Here is a 16,996-nt window from a genome sequence, read left to right on the forward strand (position 1 = left end):
TAAATGAAGAAATGTGCTTATTAAATGAATCTGGCCTCCCCCACCCCCCACCCCCATTGACTTTGCTTGTTGGAAGCTAGCTGGGAAGATTGTAAATAGTAATCACATGACCCCCACAACATTACAACTCCTATAAATGTATGCCAGTTGCCCAGCACCCCAAATTTTGGTCCTGTGACTACAGAGATACTGCAATGGTTGTTAAGTGCAAGGACTGGTTTTTAATAACTTTTTTCAGTCCTGTTGTAACTTTGAACAGTCACTAAATGAATGGTTATAGATTGAGGACTACCTACAGGATTCATTACGGGATGAAATAAATAATTGAAATTGTGGGTGTCCAAAGCAAAAATGAAAAGTGAAACTAATACTTCCTATATTGTTGTTTTTTTTGCAGCACCACATATGGTTGATTTATATTCAGTTTGCAATTTTTGAAATCATGTTCACAGGTACCATTATCAAGCTAGTTAATTTAACTGCTAAATTTTGATTCCATAATTCAGTTTGGTTATGTTAAACCCCTTTCTCTAATTCAGGGCTTTTCAACCTTTTCACTCATTGTACCACTTTTAGGATATGGCAACATCTGAGTACCACCAGTCGCCTAGCAAGGTGTCAAAAACTTGATGACCCAAAAAAAAAAAAGGAAAAAAGTGACGTACAGGTGGTCCTCGACTTACAACAGTTCACTTAGTGACTGTTCGAGTTACAATGGCCCTGAAAAAAGTGCCCCTCAAGCCACAGCCGAAGAAGACACCTGCCTGCCCGCCCGGCAGCGCTCTTCCTCCTGTCTGAGGTTTTCACTGTTGTGAGCATTTCTGTTGAGGATTGGCAGCAGGGGTGGGGTGGGGGGGGTGTTTGGTTTTTATTCCACCCCATCTGCTGGGTGGTTGCTGCAGGTTTTGTTCACTTCACATGACCCTGGGACACTGTGACTGTCATAAATATGAATCAGTTGCCAAGCATCTGAACGTAAATCACAAGACTCTGGAGATGCTGCAACATTCCAGCTGATCGGCACTTCTTCTGGGCTAAGCAAAAGCACCAGGATCAGCGCCAAACTCCAGCTGGAGCCTGGTGCTGATCCTGGCGCTTCCGCTGAGCCCTGAGAGCCCTGCAACTCCAGCTGTCTCTCGCTCAGGCTTGTGTGGTTCAGCTCATTTCCCTCACCCGCTACAACTTTTCTAGGATGGTCGCGTACCACCTGCCAGGTGCCAATGTACCACAGGTGGTACCCGTACCACTGGTTGAAAAGCCCTGCTCTAATTCATCAAAATTGTTCTGAATTTTACTTCTGTTTATTGAGATATTAGCTGCCCCACTCAGTTTTGTGTTAGGTGTAAATTTTAAAAGTATCTAACCTATCTTTTCACTTAAGACATAAAACCTGAATGGTAGTGAGCCCAGAAAAGAATCTTACAGTACCTAAGTTGTTATTTCACTCCAATTTGATAAGAAACTATTGATAACCACTCTTTTAGTAATCTGAGCCACTGTATATCAACTTGTCATGACGTTCATCTCATATTGAACTAGCTTGCTAAGCATGATGCCATGGGGCAGCATTATAGCTGAATACTAATATCAAGGTCTTTTATACCTCAAGCATCTGACCAACCTGAGGTAAAATTGGGGCTTTTCTACCCATGTGCTGCTAACTAGTTCAGGAGTCTGCAGAAATAGAAAATGCTAATTATGCTTCCATTTCTATTCTGCCTGAGCATCAAGGAGACTAGGGGTTCTATCCACATTGAAAGCAATGGGAGAAAAGAATGGAATGGGAAATGCCACCTTTGGTGCCAGTTTCTGGCAGCAGAAAACCTACTTATCTACTGCTGTCAGGCCACTGATTTCCATGGGCTCCCATTCTCCCACCTTCTCTTGCCATCCTTGTATGTGCTATGTGCTTAGAGCTCAAAGCATTGTTAGAGACCCCACATACCCACTTTACTGTCTGTTTCTGTTGCTTCCCTCTGGGAGGAGGTTTTGAAGTATTTCTAGCAGGACTACCCGATTCTGTAATAGCTTTGTTCCCTATGCCATCTGTCTGGTAACCTCGCAAGATTCGTTTTTCTCGACACACGCATGTATACATAACCAGAAACAAGACTGTTGTTTGTCTGTGTCATATAATATATGTGGGTATTGCATAATTCTGTATTATTTATTTTTATCATATTTATGTAGTGTACATCAGAGGTGGTGACCCTTTGAGAGCTGAATGCAATGAAATTTCATTTTAATGTATGCTGATTAGTGTACATTCAAGCTGACATAAAGTTATTTCTCTACTCTACTCTACTCTACTCTACTCTACTCTACTCTACTCTACTCTACTCCCTGCCATTCAGTGGTTCTCCTGTGAGATTTGGTGCCAGGAGAACAGTTGCTTAAAAAGTGTTGCTTCCCTTTCCTCTCCTCTAATCAAGGGTGTCAAGAGAAATGGGGAAGAAGTGGAGAAGAATAGCTTCTTTGTCTTGTCAGCTTGACAGTTCTCTGATTCCTCAGAGACTGGAGAAATGGACAGCAGAAGTCTTGTCTCTCCCCACTTCCCCTTACCATGCTGGCGGTGGGCCTTCTGAATGTTGGCACCCAAAAGACCAGCATTGTCCCCTTTCTCTCTCAGCTTCTTCTGCCATCCATACATTGGCAAGAGAAATGGAGAAATGCCTGTTCAGCATAATGGGACATGGCATAGTGAGAAAGCTGTTGCCAAAAGATGAATGGCCCCCAAAACCAGTAGTCGGGTACCAGAGAAAGACTATATCCATGTGGCCTTAAGGTGGCCAACAAGAGCACAGTTGCTCCCACCCTTAACTTACCAGAATGATTTTCCGCAGAGTGATTTCTTGGCACAGTTTGTTCTGGTAGAAGTGAAAATAGCAATAACAATAGCACTTAGACGTATATACCTCCCCACAGTGCTTTACAGCACTCTCTGTGCTGTTTACAATATCAGCATATTTCCCCCAACAATCTAGGTCCTCATTTTACTGACCTTGGAAGGATGCAAGGCTGAGACAACCTTGAGCCCAGTCAGGATCAAACTCTGTGGGCAGAGTTTACCTGCAATACTGCATTCTAACCGCTGCAAAGCCACGGCTCCCTTTACCACTCTTGCAGCAGAACAAGAAACAACGGGTGAAGGTTGCTTTCACAAAAGTTGGGGAGTGGATTGAATATGACACTCTACATTGCTGTCCTCAAAAAACAGTGTATGAACTGTGCTCGTGTTGGGGCAAATGTGTGTGGATAGCTCTAAGGTCTGGCAAGAGTTGGTCCTAACAATCTGTGGTGACTTCTGATAATTTTCACAACCTTCAAGATGTTTACAGACCAGTCATTTCACGATCTGTTACAGAATCTTCCCAATTAACAGTGTCAGACAGGGTAGTCCACAGTGATCATGATGTCCCTTTTTCACTTTTTAAAAATAGAGAGGTTTGCTCTACTCCAATCATCAGTCTCGTCGCTACAGGTAGTCCTCAACGTACGAGCACAACTGAGCCTGAAATTTATGTTGTTAAGTGAGTCATTTGTAAAGTGAGTTTTGCTCCATTTTGCGATTTTTCTTGCCACAGTTATTAAGTGAATCGCTGCAGTTGGTAAGTTAATAAGCTGGTTGTTAAATGAACCTGGCTTCCCCATTGACTTGCTTGTGAGACGGTTGCAAAAGGGGGCACGGCAATGGTCATAAATGTGAACCAATTGCTAAGCATCTGAATTTTGATCACATGACCGTGGGGAATGCTGCAAAGGTTGTCACTGTAGGTCACATTTTTCAGTGCCGTTGTAACTTTTGAACGGTCACTAAACAGACTGTTGTAACTTGAAGACTACCTGTAGCTCTCCACGAGCTGCTGAAGGTAACACGATAAAGTTCAATCAAAGCAACTGATTCTTCTTGCTTTGGAGGCTTAAACTAATTCAAAGCAAACAGACATTTCCAAACCATATTGCTATCAACCTCAGCTTTTGATGCTGACTTTTCATCTTGTTCTCCATCATTTCTGGGGCACCAGATCCCTTCTTGTTGAAGGCTGAACCAGAAGATGAGATGAATAACTCCTCTTTTCCTTTGTTTCCTTTTAGCTTATTTTCATCTTTAGTAACCAGCTGGCATTTTGTTGTTGTTCAGTTGCTAGGTTGTGTTTTGATTCCTTGCAACCCAATAGACCATACCGCACCAGGCCCTCCTGTCCCCCACTGTCTCCTGAAGTTTGCCCAAATTCATGTTCATTGGATTAACGACACTATCTGATCAACTCATCCTCTGGGATCCCTCTTCTCCTTTTACCTTCAACCAACCATCTGGCTCACTGATCCTGTTTTCGTTTCTGAGCATATCTAAAGGCATCTTTTCTGTTTTTACAGGCTTCTCCGATCTTAGCTTATTCTGACCTTGAGCTTTTCTGACACTTCTAAACAATTCAGGGTGGCCTTTGAGTTCTCTTCTGTGGTCACCTGACCTTTTCCTTTTGCCTATTGCTTTCAGAACCAAACACCAGTTCAAAGAACCCAGGTGCTCCTAGGTTCTGAATCCTGCAGATTGCATCAGCGTTACTGGCACCGTAGTCTTTCCCTCCATGTAAATCATCCAAGTTCATGGTAAAGGTAAAGGTAAAGGTTCCCCCGCACATGCGTGCTAGTCGTTTCCAACTCTAGGGGCCAGTGCTCATCTCCGTTTCAAAGCCAAAGAGCCAGCGTTTGTCCGAGGACGTCTCCATGGTCATGTGGCCAGCATGACTAGACGCCAAAGGCGCACGGGACGCTGTTACCTTCCCACCGTAGTGGTCCCTATTTTTCTACTTGCATTTTTACGTGCTTTCGAACTGCTAGGTTCATGGACACTGATCCATATTGCTGTAGGGAATTCCATTGACTGATACTTTTGTCTCTTTTAAATTCTCCTCTGCTCAGCTTCAGGACATGCCCTTGGTTCTAGCATTTAGAAAAAGGGGGAATTTTTTTTAATGTCCTTTCTCCACAATATGAAAAACTCTGTGCATCTCCATACTTCCCCCCCACCTTGCTAGCATATTTCCCCCCCCTAAATTCTGCATCTCATTCCTTCTTATGTACAATTGCAATCTTTCTTCATAGGGGAGCTTGTTCTACTTGCCTAACAATTTTGGTTGCCATGGAAAGAGGGGAAACGGTGTCGGTTATATATTTTTTGCCTCCCATAAAATACATAGCTGTTCTCTGTAAAAACTGCACACTTTCTTGTTCTGCTAGTCAAGGGCTTGCCAGAGAGGAGAGTTGATTATATAGTTTGGATCCTGACTGTTAAAGAAAACAAAATATCCATGAAGCCTGCCCCCTGCCCACCCCATTCTCCAAGGCTCCTTCTCCCTTGGACTGAAGTGTTCCCGGCAAACATTTCCCTCTGAGCACAATTCTATCCTTAATATTTAAGTATTAAATGTTGTTAATTTATTTTGTTTCTTCTGCCTAGGAACTTAATGTCTCTTGGCCGTGTATAGGCTATTTTCGTTACCATCGCTACCGTCCTCTTTGTTATTTCTTGGATGCTGTTGGGAATGTAGAAAGAATATACAAAATGGCATAGAAGACATTTTTTAAAACAAAACAAAACAATTGTTAGCAAAACTTAAGAGCAGCATTTAGAAATTACAGGTAGTCCTCAACTTATGACCACAACTGAGCCTAAAATTTCTGTTGTTAAGTGAAACATTTGTTAAGTGAGTTTTGCCCTGTTATGACTTTTCTTGCCCCAGTTGTTAAATGAATCACTGCAGTTGGTAAATTAGTTACATGGTTGTTAAGTGAAACTGGTTTCCCTATTGACTTTGATTGTCAGAAGTTCACAAAAGGTGATCACATGACCCCGGGATACTGCAACCGTCATAGATATGAGTCAGTTGCCAAGCATTTGAATTTTGATCATGTGACCATGGGGATGCTGCAACGGTTGTAAGTGTGAAAAATGGTCATAAGTCACTTTTTTCAGTGATGTTGTAGTTTTGTAGACAGTTACTAAATGAACTGTTGTAAGTCGAGGACTACCTGTACAACATACCTAGTCAAATGAGAAAAACAATTTATTTGTGTAGAAATGAAAGAGAAGGCTTTTAAGCTGATCCTGGAGCAATACATGAACTGTGGTGGTGCAGTGGTTAGAATGCAGTATTGCAGGCTAACTCTGCCAACTGCCAGCAGTTTGATACTCACTGGCTCAAGGCTGACTCAGCCTTCCCTCCTTCCAAGGTCGGTAAAATGAGGACCCAGATTGTTGGGGGCAATATGTTGACTCTGTAAACCGCTTAGATTAGACCCAGATTAGATAGTAATAGCACTTAGATTTATATACCGCTTCATAGTGCTCTACAGCCCTCTCTAAGTGGTTTACAGAGTCAGTGTATTGCCTTCCCTCCCCCAACAATCTGCATCCTCATTTTACTGACCTCAGAAGGATGGAAGGCGCAACCTTGAGCCGGTGAGAATCGAACTGCCAAACTGCAGGCAGCCGCCATTCAGCAGAAGTAGCCTGCAGGACTGCACCCTAACCACTGTGCCATCATGGCTAATAATCTTGCAACATTATCCTGGTAGATGTATATTCACCTTCATTCATGATAAATTCTTTCATTTCCACCATTTGGTCAGAACTGAAGAAGCTTCTTGGATGAGAAGGGAAACATCTTCAAGAGAATAAAAAAACAGAAAGTCCAGTTGCCTTTTGAAAAAGCATCTTTGGAACAACTCTGTGACAGGATTCCTGCTAGAGACTCATTCTGGGCAGACATGTATTTAAAAAGACATCGTTTACACATAGCGTATTTTATCTGCTTTGATCTTAGTGAGATGCATGAACTCAGCATTTATGGCTTATAGCTTTTTTTTGCTGTATGAACTCAGGCTTCGCAATGTCTGGACCGAACCAATTTATTAAACTTTCACCAAGGTACTCCTAAGATCAACTTGTATTTGGATGGGAAATCACTATGAAATGCCAAAGCAGTAGCTACGTTGGAAAGTAAAATGAAAACTAACAAACAAACATATTGTCGGAAAAAGAACGCTTGGTAGAAACTTCATGGAGGTGGCCATAAAATAACCACCAATTCAAAACCATTCAAGGGCAGCTTAATCTTTTAAAAATCCAATTCCTTGCTTACATTGCCATCTAGTGATTGAAATTGAAATTGCAACATCTCAACTAGTGATTTCCAAGAGAGATTATAATAAAGGGTCAAATCAGACACGTACAGGTTTATAAACCTTGCCTCTTTGGTTATAAAGAGGTCCTCTTTAACTCAGACAATGAACCTGGCAGCCCTGAGGTTGGAGCAGAATATGCTGTAAAATAATGCTGTTGTTACTGTTGCAGCAGCCGCTTCCCCATGTACCTGCCTCATTCTCAGATGGGATGGGAATCCTGGTGAACATATTTGTATACCTTAGTGTGGATTATACATCTCCTGGACACCTGTGCATGTTCTCAGGTATAATTGGACTCATGAGAAAGAAGTCACGAAATGGGCAACCTCCCAACAGTTTGGACTTGGACAATTAACACCCATTTTTCTTAACCCTACTGAAGGTTAGCTTGGTGATTTAATCAAAGAAGGGGCCACCAACTGTGTAAATTCATCACCTCTGAGTGGGTAAATGCTCTGTCTATGAACATGCTACTCTGATTCAGTTGTTGGCTCAGGATATGGACTGGAATAAAAGAGATTTAATTGATCAATTTAAAGAGGGACTTTATCTGATGAAAACCCAGCTCTCTGGAAAAGGCTGTCATGGTGGAAGGAAAGAGAAGAAGAGGTTGATCAGCATCAAGGTGGCTGAACTGAGTTATAGTGATGATGAGTGCTCCATTGGGAGATATGAAAGAGCAGGCTAGGGATAGATCATCATGGGGAAAAAATCCTTCTATGTGGTCGCTAGGAGTTGAAAACAACTTGATGGCACATAGTCCATCAGTCAAAATCTATTTCAGAACTCACCAAGTACCCCACATCTCAACCCTGAGCAACAAATATTTTCCTTTTATCAATAGCTGCTTCTTCCTCCCTTACCTGTCAAATATTTGGACTATGCTGATGTATTTGAAAAGATAGAACCATGGATTCTTTCTCCCTCCTCACTGATTCTGTGACTGTATTATTCATTCCTGGAGCTGAAATTCCTGCAAAATGCCACTAGCCTGTGTCAAAGATAGAGCTGGCTGGCCTGTAAGGCTTACATATGAGAACTTACAAAAAGTTTTTATCTGTCTTCCTTCTTTTCCCCACCATATCTTCTAACATTCTTACTGTATTTAGAGGGATGACTTCAGCATGCAGTTCATGATTAGTTCTCCTATATTCCTCTAACCGTTAGGGATCATTGACACCTTCAGTTCAATTCTAAATTCTTGGAATGGCTGCAGAAGGTCTTAAACTAATTCTAATTTATAAAAGTAGATCTCAGGAGAAGTTACTGTCCTAATACAAATGAAAACAGCACAAATAATTGCTTTTGATAACTCATGAATAAAAATAATAGCTTTTGGACAGATTCAGGCTCTATCACTCTCTATACAATTTATGATCATTTTTTGTTTTATTTGTACAACGTATGTTTATTTATTCTGTGCCACAGAAAACGTTCAGACGTTCCACATTTTGGAGACACTAGTTTTTAAATTAAATTGGATATAATTTGATCCAATTAAATGCTTCTGATCACCCTAGATTGCATTATTTTGGTTACAGCAATATCTTGAAAGCAGTTGAAATGGATTTTGTTCCAAGTGCAAACTATTATTTCCTTGCACCATCAGGGACATCTGATGTTCTCTGGGCTTTGCCAATTTTTATCGTAATTTGTTTGTTTCTAATTTGGTTGCGCTAAACATAAGGCTGACTCTTCTTATAAAGAGGTTCCCCTTAGGTGGGAATTGGACATCCAATAAGCTTGTCTTCTAGTCAAACAGGCTTTGTTTACAATATACAGATCTCACCGGCCCTTTTGTTAGTGGTAATTTTAAAATGCGATCCGGAGTTGGAGAACTACACCCTGTCATGTACAAGGAGTTGTCAACTTATGACCACAATTGGAGCCAAAATTTCTGCTGCTAAGCAAGGTGGCAATTAAGAGTTGTGTTAGAATCACATGATTCTTAGGCAAATCCAGCTTCTCCCCAATTGACTTTGCTTGTCGGACGTTGGCTAGGAAGGTTGCAAACGGCAGTCACACGACCCTGAGACACTGCAACATCGTAAATGCAGGCCAGTTGCCAAATATCTGAATTTTGATCATGTGACTTTGGGGATGCTGTGACTGTTGCAAGTACAAGAACTGGTTGTAAGTCACTTTTATCAGTGCTGTTGTAACTTTGAATGGTCGCTAAACAAATGGTTGTAAGTCAAGGATTACCTGTACATTTCTTTCCTAGTCACTCTTTCCAAATACAAAATGAAGTTTTAAACAAGCTGATTTTGGCCTTTCAGCGATGGCACCCTCTCCTCAAATGTGCAGAATATTTGTTAAAAGTCCAGGCTGGCCACAAGGATTTGAAATATTTCCAAACTTCTCAGATTCACATCACACCAAACCCATTTTGCAATTCTTGTACAGTTGCTAATAGTTTGAATTCTGTTAAAAAGAAAATGAAAGATTTGCAGAGATAAAATTGGATATATATAAAAATGATCTGTAGGGACGATTGGTTGGAGATGTAAAATAAATTAATGACAAAATGTTGGAAGGTAAGCCAGATATCAAAAACAAACAGATAAAGTTTTGGACAATTTGGCATTATTGGAACTAAGAGGAAAAGAATTTTGTTTAAGATTTAGAAATATTCCAGAAGATCATGGGGAAAACACTGTATCGAGAAAATCAAGTCCCAAACTTTTGGATTGGGATAAAGATGACAAAGGGACAGAGACTGATAAAGTTCATGGGATTAATACACAACTTGAAAAATTAAAGACATGTTCCCAGGGTCCGATATAAAGTAGCCCACTATACATATGTGTGAATGAATGCACGAATGAATTTTATTTCTATATAGCAGAGATTCAGACTTGACCAAGTGCCTGGCCAGAATAGCTCATAAATGCACATTATACTTTCGAAGCATCCTCCTCAATCTTTTGTGAAAGGGCCACACTGACCAAGGAAACTATGGTTCCAGAAGTCCAGGCTATAGAGGGTATGAAGCAGGAGTGTCAAACTGCCGGCCTGCAGGCTGGTTGCATCATACGAATACTGCGCCCACCCCAGCTCCAGCAACGTAAAAAATGTGATAAGCTGTGACATATCACGTGATGCGGTGAGTTTAACACCTATGGTATAGACTAGAGAATCTCTTTGGAAGACTGGGGAGATCTTTTACATGTAAGGGAGGAGGGAAGCATGTTCAGACTCGCACAATTGTGTTATTATAGCTGTTTCAATAAAAACAGCTTTAGACCCATAAGACATTTTTTTTTAGTTTGGTCTACCTTATATAGCACTAACATCAGGAGACCGCACAATGTTTGCCATGCTCTCTTCTCCAATTTCCCTTCACACAGATTCATGAGTGCCTAACAGGCAACTGCTGCATGGCATTGAAATGATTTTCCTTAACCCTCAGGGTTCATAAGCACTGGCAAAATTCTACTGAAATGAAGACCAGAAGAGCGTCAGCAATGTAAACTGTGACTTTTATTGTCATTTCTTAGAACTGTACCACAAAAGGCGCACCACAAACTTTCTGCATAACAAAATACATTGGCTGCATTCCTTAGAGCTTGTTCAATTGCTTGCATTCCACTTTCCAACAGGAAAGGCCTTTCACAGAAAGGAGTAAGTCATTCACTTGTGCTGTGGAATAGTTGTTGCCAGAAGCAACAGTGATGGAAGCCAAAGACACCCCATACCCGCTAAAGAGTTCCCAGAAATGCAAAAGTATAGAGTTTTATATAGAAAAATACAATACCATACAGCTCTGGACAACATCTGCAACATTAAGAGTTTCTTTGAACCTCCTTGTGTTTAAACCACACTTGGCAAGAGTTCCTTCTGACATGTGTTGATCAAGAATTGCTAGCTTCTCTGGCTGTAAGCCACAACACACCATCAGTGAAGTGCTGGACACCCCTTGTCAAGATGGTGTTCATACTTTCTCACTTGCCCACAAAACCATTGACATTTGGGCTACCCAGATATTGAATCCAAGTTGGAATCAACAGTACCTTTTAGGCAGAGTTACTTCAACCTTCCTTAACCTGGACATCTTTCATATGTGTAGACCTTAGCTTCAAAACCTCTCAGCCAGTCATGCCCGCTGAGGAATTCTGAGTGGTAATCCATACATCTGGAGGATATATTGATTTAGGAAAGTCAGAATCCTTTGTGAATGAATGGAAGCAACCTCTTAGGGAGAAGAGGAAAAAGCACTGGACCTGGAAAAAGATTCTATTCTTTTGCAATAGTGGCAAATATCTGCAGCTCAGGTGTAGGATGAGGGTTTGTTCTCCGAGCTTGAGGGTTGGTTTCCAAATGTTTCGTTACCAGGCTAGATAACATCTTCAGCAGTGTTTAGTGGATGTCTGTGTCAGTATGATGGGCCAGGTGTAAGTCACCAGAAAGAGGCTTACAAGCCCATCACAAGCCTCTCTCTGAGGACTCACACCTGGCCCATCACAAGACCCTCACTTGACACTCCCACACCTCAAGCCCTTATATAAGTAGAACACTGACACAGACATCCCGTAAACCAGGGGTAGGCAACCTTGGATCTTTTATGACTTGTGGACTTCAACTCCCAGAATTGAAGGAAGTTGAAGGAATTCTGGGAGTTGAAGTCCACGAATCATAAAAGATCCAAGGTTGCCTACCCCTGCCCCAACCAATGCTGAAGATGTTACCTAGCCTGGTAAGGAAATGTTCAGAAACCAACCCTCAATCTCAGAGAACAAACCTTCACCCTCAGATTCTGTTCTGTTGCTTATGAATATTTCTTGATAGCCATATTTAATCAGCTTCTTGTCTTCCAGTTGACATAACTAGAGATGCTGCCAAGATTAGCTTTTGGAAGCAGAGATGGGTGAAACATTGAATTACTAATTTACCAATACTTTTCTCATGGCTTAAATGTTCCTAAGTTTAAATTCAGCCTCTGAATGAGGAAACCTCTCAAAAGTGTCTGTCAACCAACAAGGAACTCCCGCGTATACCGTGGAACTCACCAAATACAGAATATTTCTTTTAAAACCAACTTCCTCAGTTTTGTGAATTTGAGGAAAAATGTTTTTGGTATATTTCTCAAACAATATGGACTCATGTGATTATTTTTCACCAGTGCTCTTCTGAAGTCTAGTCAGATACTTTCATTGGAGTATTTCAATTACTCCTGTTATGTTATAAGCAATTAAATTTTACTTTGGTGATTTGGGGAGTGGCCCCCATCTCTGCTACTTCCAAACCTGAAAAAGGCTTATTTCAACGTAATGTATTGTTCTGAGGGACACTGTTCTTGAATCCATCCCATAAACAGTTTCACGCCATAAAACCTTTCATCACACTGAACAATGACACTGGGGTGGTTCCCCCTCCCCCGTGCACACACACCACAAAGCAGTGACAATATGGGCCTCGCTTTTGTGCAATACAACAGGCTTCTGGATGAGAACATCTTTAAAATCAGATACAAGCACGAGACAAAAAAGGAGAATGTGTTGAAGCAGACAACTCAAGACTCAAGTAAGTAGCATATGGCAGAGGTTTAAGGCAACCCAAGGAATGATAATATGGTTTTATTTAATACCATATTCTCCTACCCAGCCAGCCTCATTTATCTCTTTACATGGGCCTTTATTTGATTTCAGACTATTATTTCACAATGCAAGTAGACTTGTGGAACACACAAATCTTAGATTGATATTACCTGGTATTTACAATAACCAATTTTTGGGTGGTATATAACAGGTGAACGTCTAATAGCAATACACAATCCAAGAATGGTGCCAGATTTGTTTGGGCTGGGACAGCTGGAAGTTTTTTTTTAGTTTATCCAGTTCATTATTGCTGTGTATGAAGAAATTTTTGGGTAGACTTGGGAGACTATTCAATCTCTCTGCATATACCTATGTGGCAATGTGAAAGGGGAGAACCCTTCTGAATTTATGCCAGGCAGCTGGAGAAATTCAGACTGTGAAATTGGGTCTCATCCTTTCCAACAAATATCTTCCCAAGAAGAGCCTTCTTTGCACAGATATGGATGAGTCACTCCTGTCAGTGCTCCAGATGATGCAATAAACAGCTTAGCAAGTAGAAAGGACAATATAACACATGGCAATATCACATTACTTCAAGCTTGCATCATCCAACAAACCCAACATGACCTACCAGATGGGAGGAAAAGTTTATCAAAATAAAGACCCCTGGCACGGTGCTTCACTGAAGGCAGACAATTACTAAGCTGTGTCAACCCACTGGAATTTATGAAGAGAAAAATATCAGTGCATCGGCATTGCTATTTGTACTGTTATCCAAAGGAAGCAGCAACAAGTTCACCAAAGATGTAAATATCTCTGTGCCCACATGCTGGCTACATTTTATCATCATTTGACAGCTGATTTATACAATCCTTACTGAACCAACTAAATACCCATCATCTGATTTTGGTATCATCTGACACCCCCCCAAGTGAAATACTGTACTAATTTTTAAAAAATAAAAATATCCTTTGTGTGTGTGCAAAGAGATATGTATATTTATATGTGTGTGTGTATATGTGGTGTATGTTTTCAGTTAGAAAAATACCATATATCAAAATATGGCAATACTATGGCTATGATTACAAAATCTCACAAAAATATATTTTTTAAGGCAATATGCTATGAATCATTCTATTTTGTTTGTAAATGCACTTCTCCCAATAGTGGCTGAAAATTACTGTACCACTAGAACAATTCCTGATAAAGGAGCAAATCTGCCCCTTTCCCACCACAAACTAGTCCATGGCTGCTGTCCTCTGAGACAGGAAGTTCTCCTGAAAGTGCTGCAAATATGTCAGGAGGAGAATTTATCCACAAGTCATGTAAAATCTTCAGGTGCCCTGGGACCAGAGATCAGAAACGTTAGCCATCTAGAACACTGACAAGCATCGGGATCTTCCAGGGAACTATACTATGCTCCAGTAGAAAATGTCACACACCAGCAAATGTATTGCATGACATGTTGCCAGCATAGGAAGACCTAGCTACTTCTAGGTCCTAAGGATAAAATCCCCCTTGGGTTGAGCTCTAGGCTTAGTGATGCCACAGAAGCATCTATATTATTTGCATGGGGACAATCTGAAAGTGGTCTGCCATTGTGATTAGGGAAGTTTTTTGTATCTTCCCAGCCTATAGAATTTCTGCTGGGCTCCTACTCAAACACAAACCAGGTCCCATCTTAACTAGTTTCAATCAAGGCTGATTAACTGCTGCCACAGAGTGGCCTACTGCCGGTGGTATTTGCATATTTCATTTCATAGGAGACTGCAAAATAATTATGTGCAGATACATAGATAGTAAAATAAGCACTTGCTGTATGCATATATCCTAGCCTATTAAGTGCAAGGCTTGTGGACCTAACCAATGGCTGAAGGGACCCCTCAAGCACAACGGTAAAGAGGTAAGGAGGCAAAGATGGACCTCAAAACTCCTGGTAGAGACTGAAGTCCTCAATTCTCTTGGGGAAGGAACGAAAGAAAGTGTGTTGGTTATTGAGACACACGTTTCTGACAGTCTGGCACCCTGAAGCCCACAGTGAAGAAGCAATATGTAAATATTTCTATTTTTTCCAATCTACTAAAAATGGGCAATTACTCATAATCCATTTTTAAGTTATAAATGCTACACTGGATTCTTTTTTTTGCTAAGAGTACAGGGTGGTTGGATTCATATATTGCTCTTAATTGGTAGCTGAATCAACCTACTCCTGGATTTGCATAAAGCCGCTACAAACTAAATAAAGGACTCAAGTTATGAAATATGCTAACAAATAATAATAATCAAGGTTAAAACTAACCAAGCTTTTGCATGTTGTGCAGTTACTAGAAATAGTGTTGCGCAAGACCAGTCACAGTGTTGCAGGGAAAATGCATTGGATAGCATTTTCTCCTATCTCTGTTCTATGGACATTCCTTCCTTCCCCTCAGTGTGCTTAGACAATGGAAGGGTTGACAGTCTTACAATGGAGCCACCTAAAAAGATCCCACGGTGATCTCCTCTTTGGTGATAGGAGGATGGCAGCTATATGGAGCTTTCGTTACAACCTATGGCAGACCTAAAATCAGAGCATTCCTTTTGAAAGTCACACTTGTTCATTGATCTAACACTGAAACAAGATAGAAATCTTTCCCCTTTCCAGAAAGGGGAAGAGGAACATCTCATGATACATGGAAGCAAAAGTTTAGTTTTTAAAAAAACGGGAGTAGGGAAGCCACATTTGCAATGCAGAAACAACTCTCTCCTCTTATTATGTTGAATAGCAACAAAACAAAAAAACAAAACAAGAAGCTGTTTTAGCCATATGTAAAATGTGCATTTCCACGATTGTCTATACATGCAGTTTGAAAGGAAGCATTAATTTCTCTTTTCGAAAAGCACTGAAATCAAAACCAAAATAAAACATAGACTTTTATATTTTCAAAAATACATTAAACATATACTCTTTTCTGCAATGTGCATATTTTTATATTCACTCTCTCACACACATGCTTTCTTTCTTTCTCTCTCTCTCTCTCTCTCTCTGAACTTAAGGTACTTTTGGTCAGCAAATCCTATTGCTACATCCTCATTTTTTTCCCTTTTGAAACAACGAAGATTCCAGAAAGTTTCCCAAACCACCTAACATCTGTTTGGGGATTTTTTGTTGTTGTTCATTTGCTTGTTTTGGTTCAGGGTTGTTGTTTTTTTGTAAACTTTACAAATAGCACAAAGATATTCCATTTGGATCAAAAGCTTACGTACTTTTTTTTGTGTGAGGGGGAAGATCAAAAGATGGATTCATTGCATCTCGAGTTGCTTTCATCCTCTGAGCAACTTTTCTACACAGATATCCTTTGGGTTAGTAGTTATTGCTTATAGCTCTTTCTTGATGTCACCCATCAAGGGTGCATCTGGAGGGTGCATTTCTTTGGCTTGACATGGCACAACCAATGGGAATGGAGAAGAAGAACTAACGCGATTATTCTCACAAGGGGAAAAACTAAACTGCAAAGGTGATGCAAAAATCTATGGTATGCATAGCACAGAAGAGCTCCCATGAGGCAAATTAAACAAAAAAAATACAAGAGATATGTCTATATTCAAAGTAAACATTGTGCATCCTTCTTGTGAAACAAGAAGTTCTCCAAGTTGGCTACTTTCAAAAGAAGAGACCAGGTCTTCTAAATCCAACTGATTTTTAACCAAATCAAATTCTGCCTCCCGGCAAACGTTGATGCTGAAGAGCCCACAAATAGGACAAGCTTTTATAAAAGTGCAACAGTTTACAAGGCCTTGATTATTATTATTTTTAGTATCCTGGGAAAACCATTGAGCGGGGAAATTCCTGTTTGGCACGCCAGTTTTTGGAACTGGAAACACTGTGTTGTCTTGCTATAGCACCCAATGACAGCATCAGACAACAAATTCTGGAACGTCTTCATGGGCAAGGTCCAAGGAAAAATATTTGCTGGCTCTTTTGACGGGAAAAGCGTTTTGGATATTGATGCACTGCTGAGCTAAACAGCCATTGCAATACAGACCCTCTTCAGCCAATCCATGGCCACACCCAAATGTATAACTCTGTGCTGTCTCTTGGCATAGGCTTGCCAGGCGCAAGAAGTCTTTTTGGTAGAGCCGAATGTCATCCAGACTTAGGCTGTGGCGATCGGTGGAGGTCCTTGGCTTCTGACAGATGCTCTGTAGAAAATAAGGAAAGTTTTAATTTGCCCTTCCTTATTCTGAGTCCCTCAAGTTGTATGGAACAACTCCCTTTATCTCTATCTGGTAGG

The 16,996-nt window shown here is 40.7% G+C and overlaps 1 protein-coding gene across 1 annotated transcript in view; it reads right to left on the reverse strand.

The window, feature by feature from the left end:
* Positions 1-16,619: 16,619 nt before the first annotated feature.
* FRMD6 (FERM domain containing 6) overlaps positions 16,620-16,996 on the reverse strand; it is a gene marked incomplete at its 3' end in the record, with an annotated part of 31,675 nt that continues 31,298 nt past the window's right edge. Inside the window, exon 14 of the mRNA XM_081314417.1 lies at positions 16,620-16,904. Coding sequence (XP_081170543.1) covers positions 16,620-16,904 — 285 coding nt within the window. The remainder of the gene's footprint in view (positions 16,905-16,996) is intronic.

The sequence above is a fragment of the Vipera berus genome (assembly GCF_964194415.1).
Source record: "Vipera berus genome assembly, chromosome: 1".
Lineage (NCBI taxonomy): Eukaryota > Metazoa > Chordata > Lepidosauria > Squamata > Viperidae > Vipera > Vipera berus.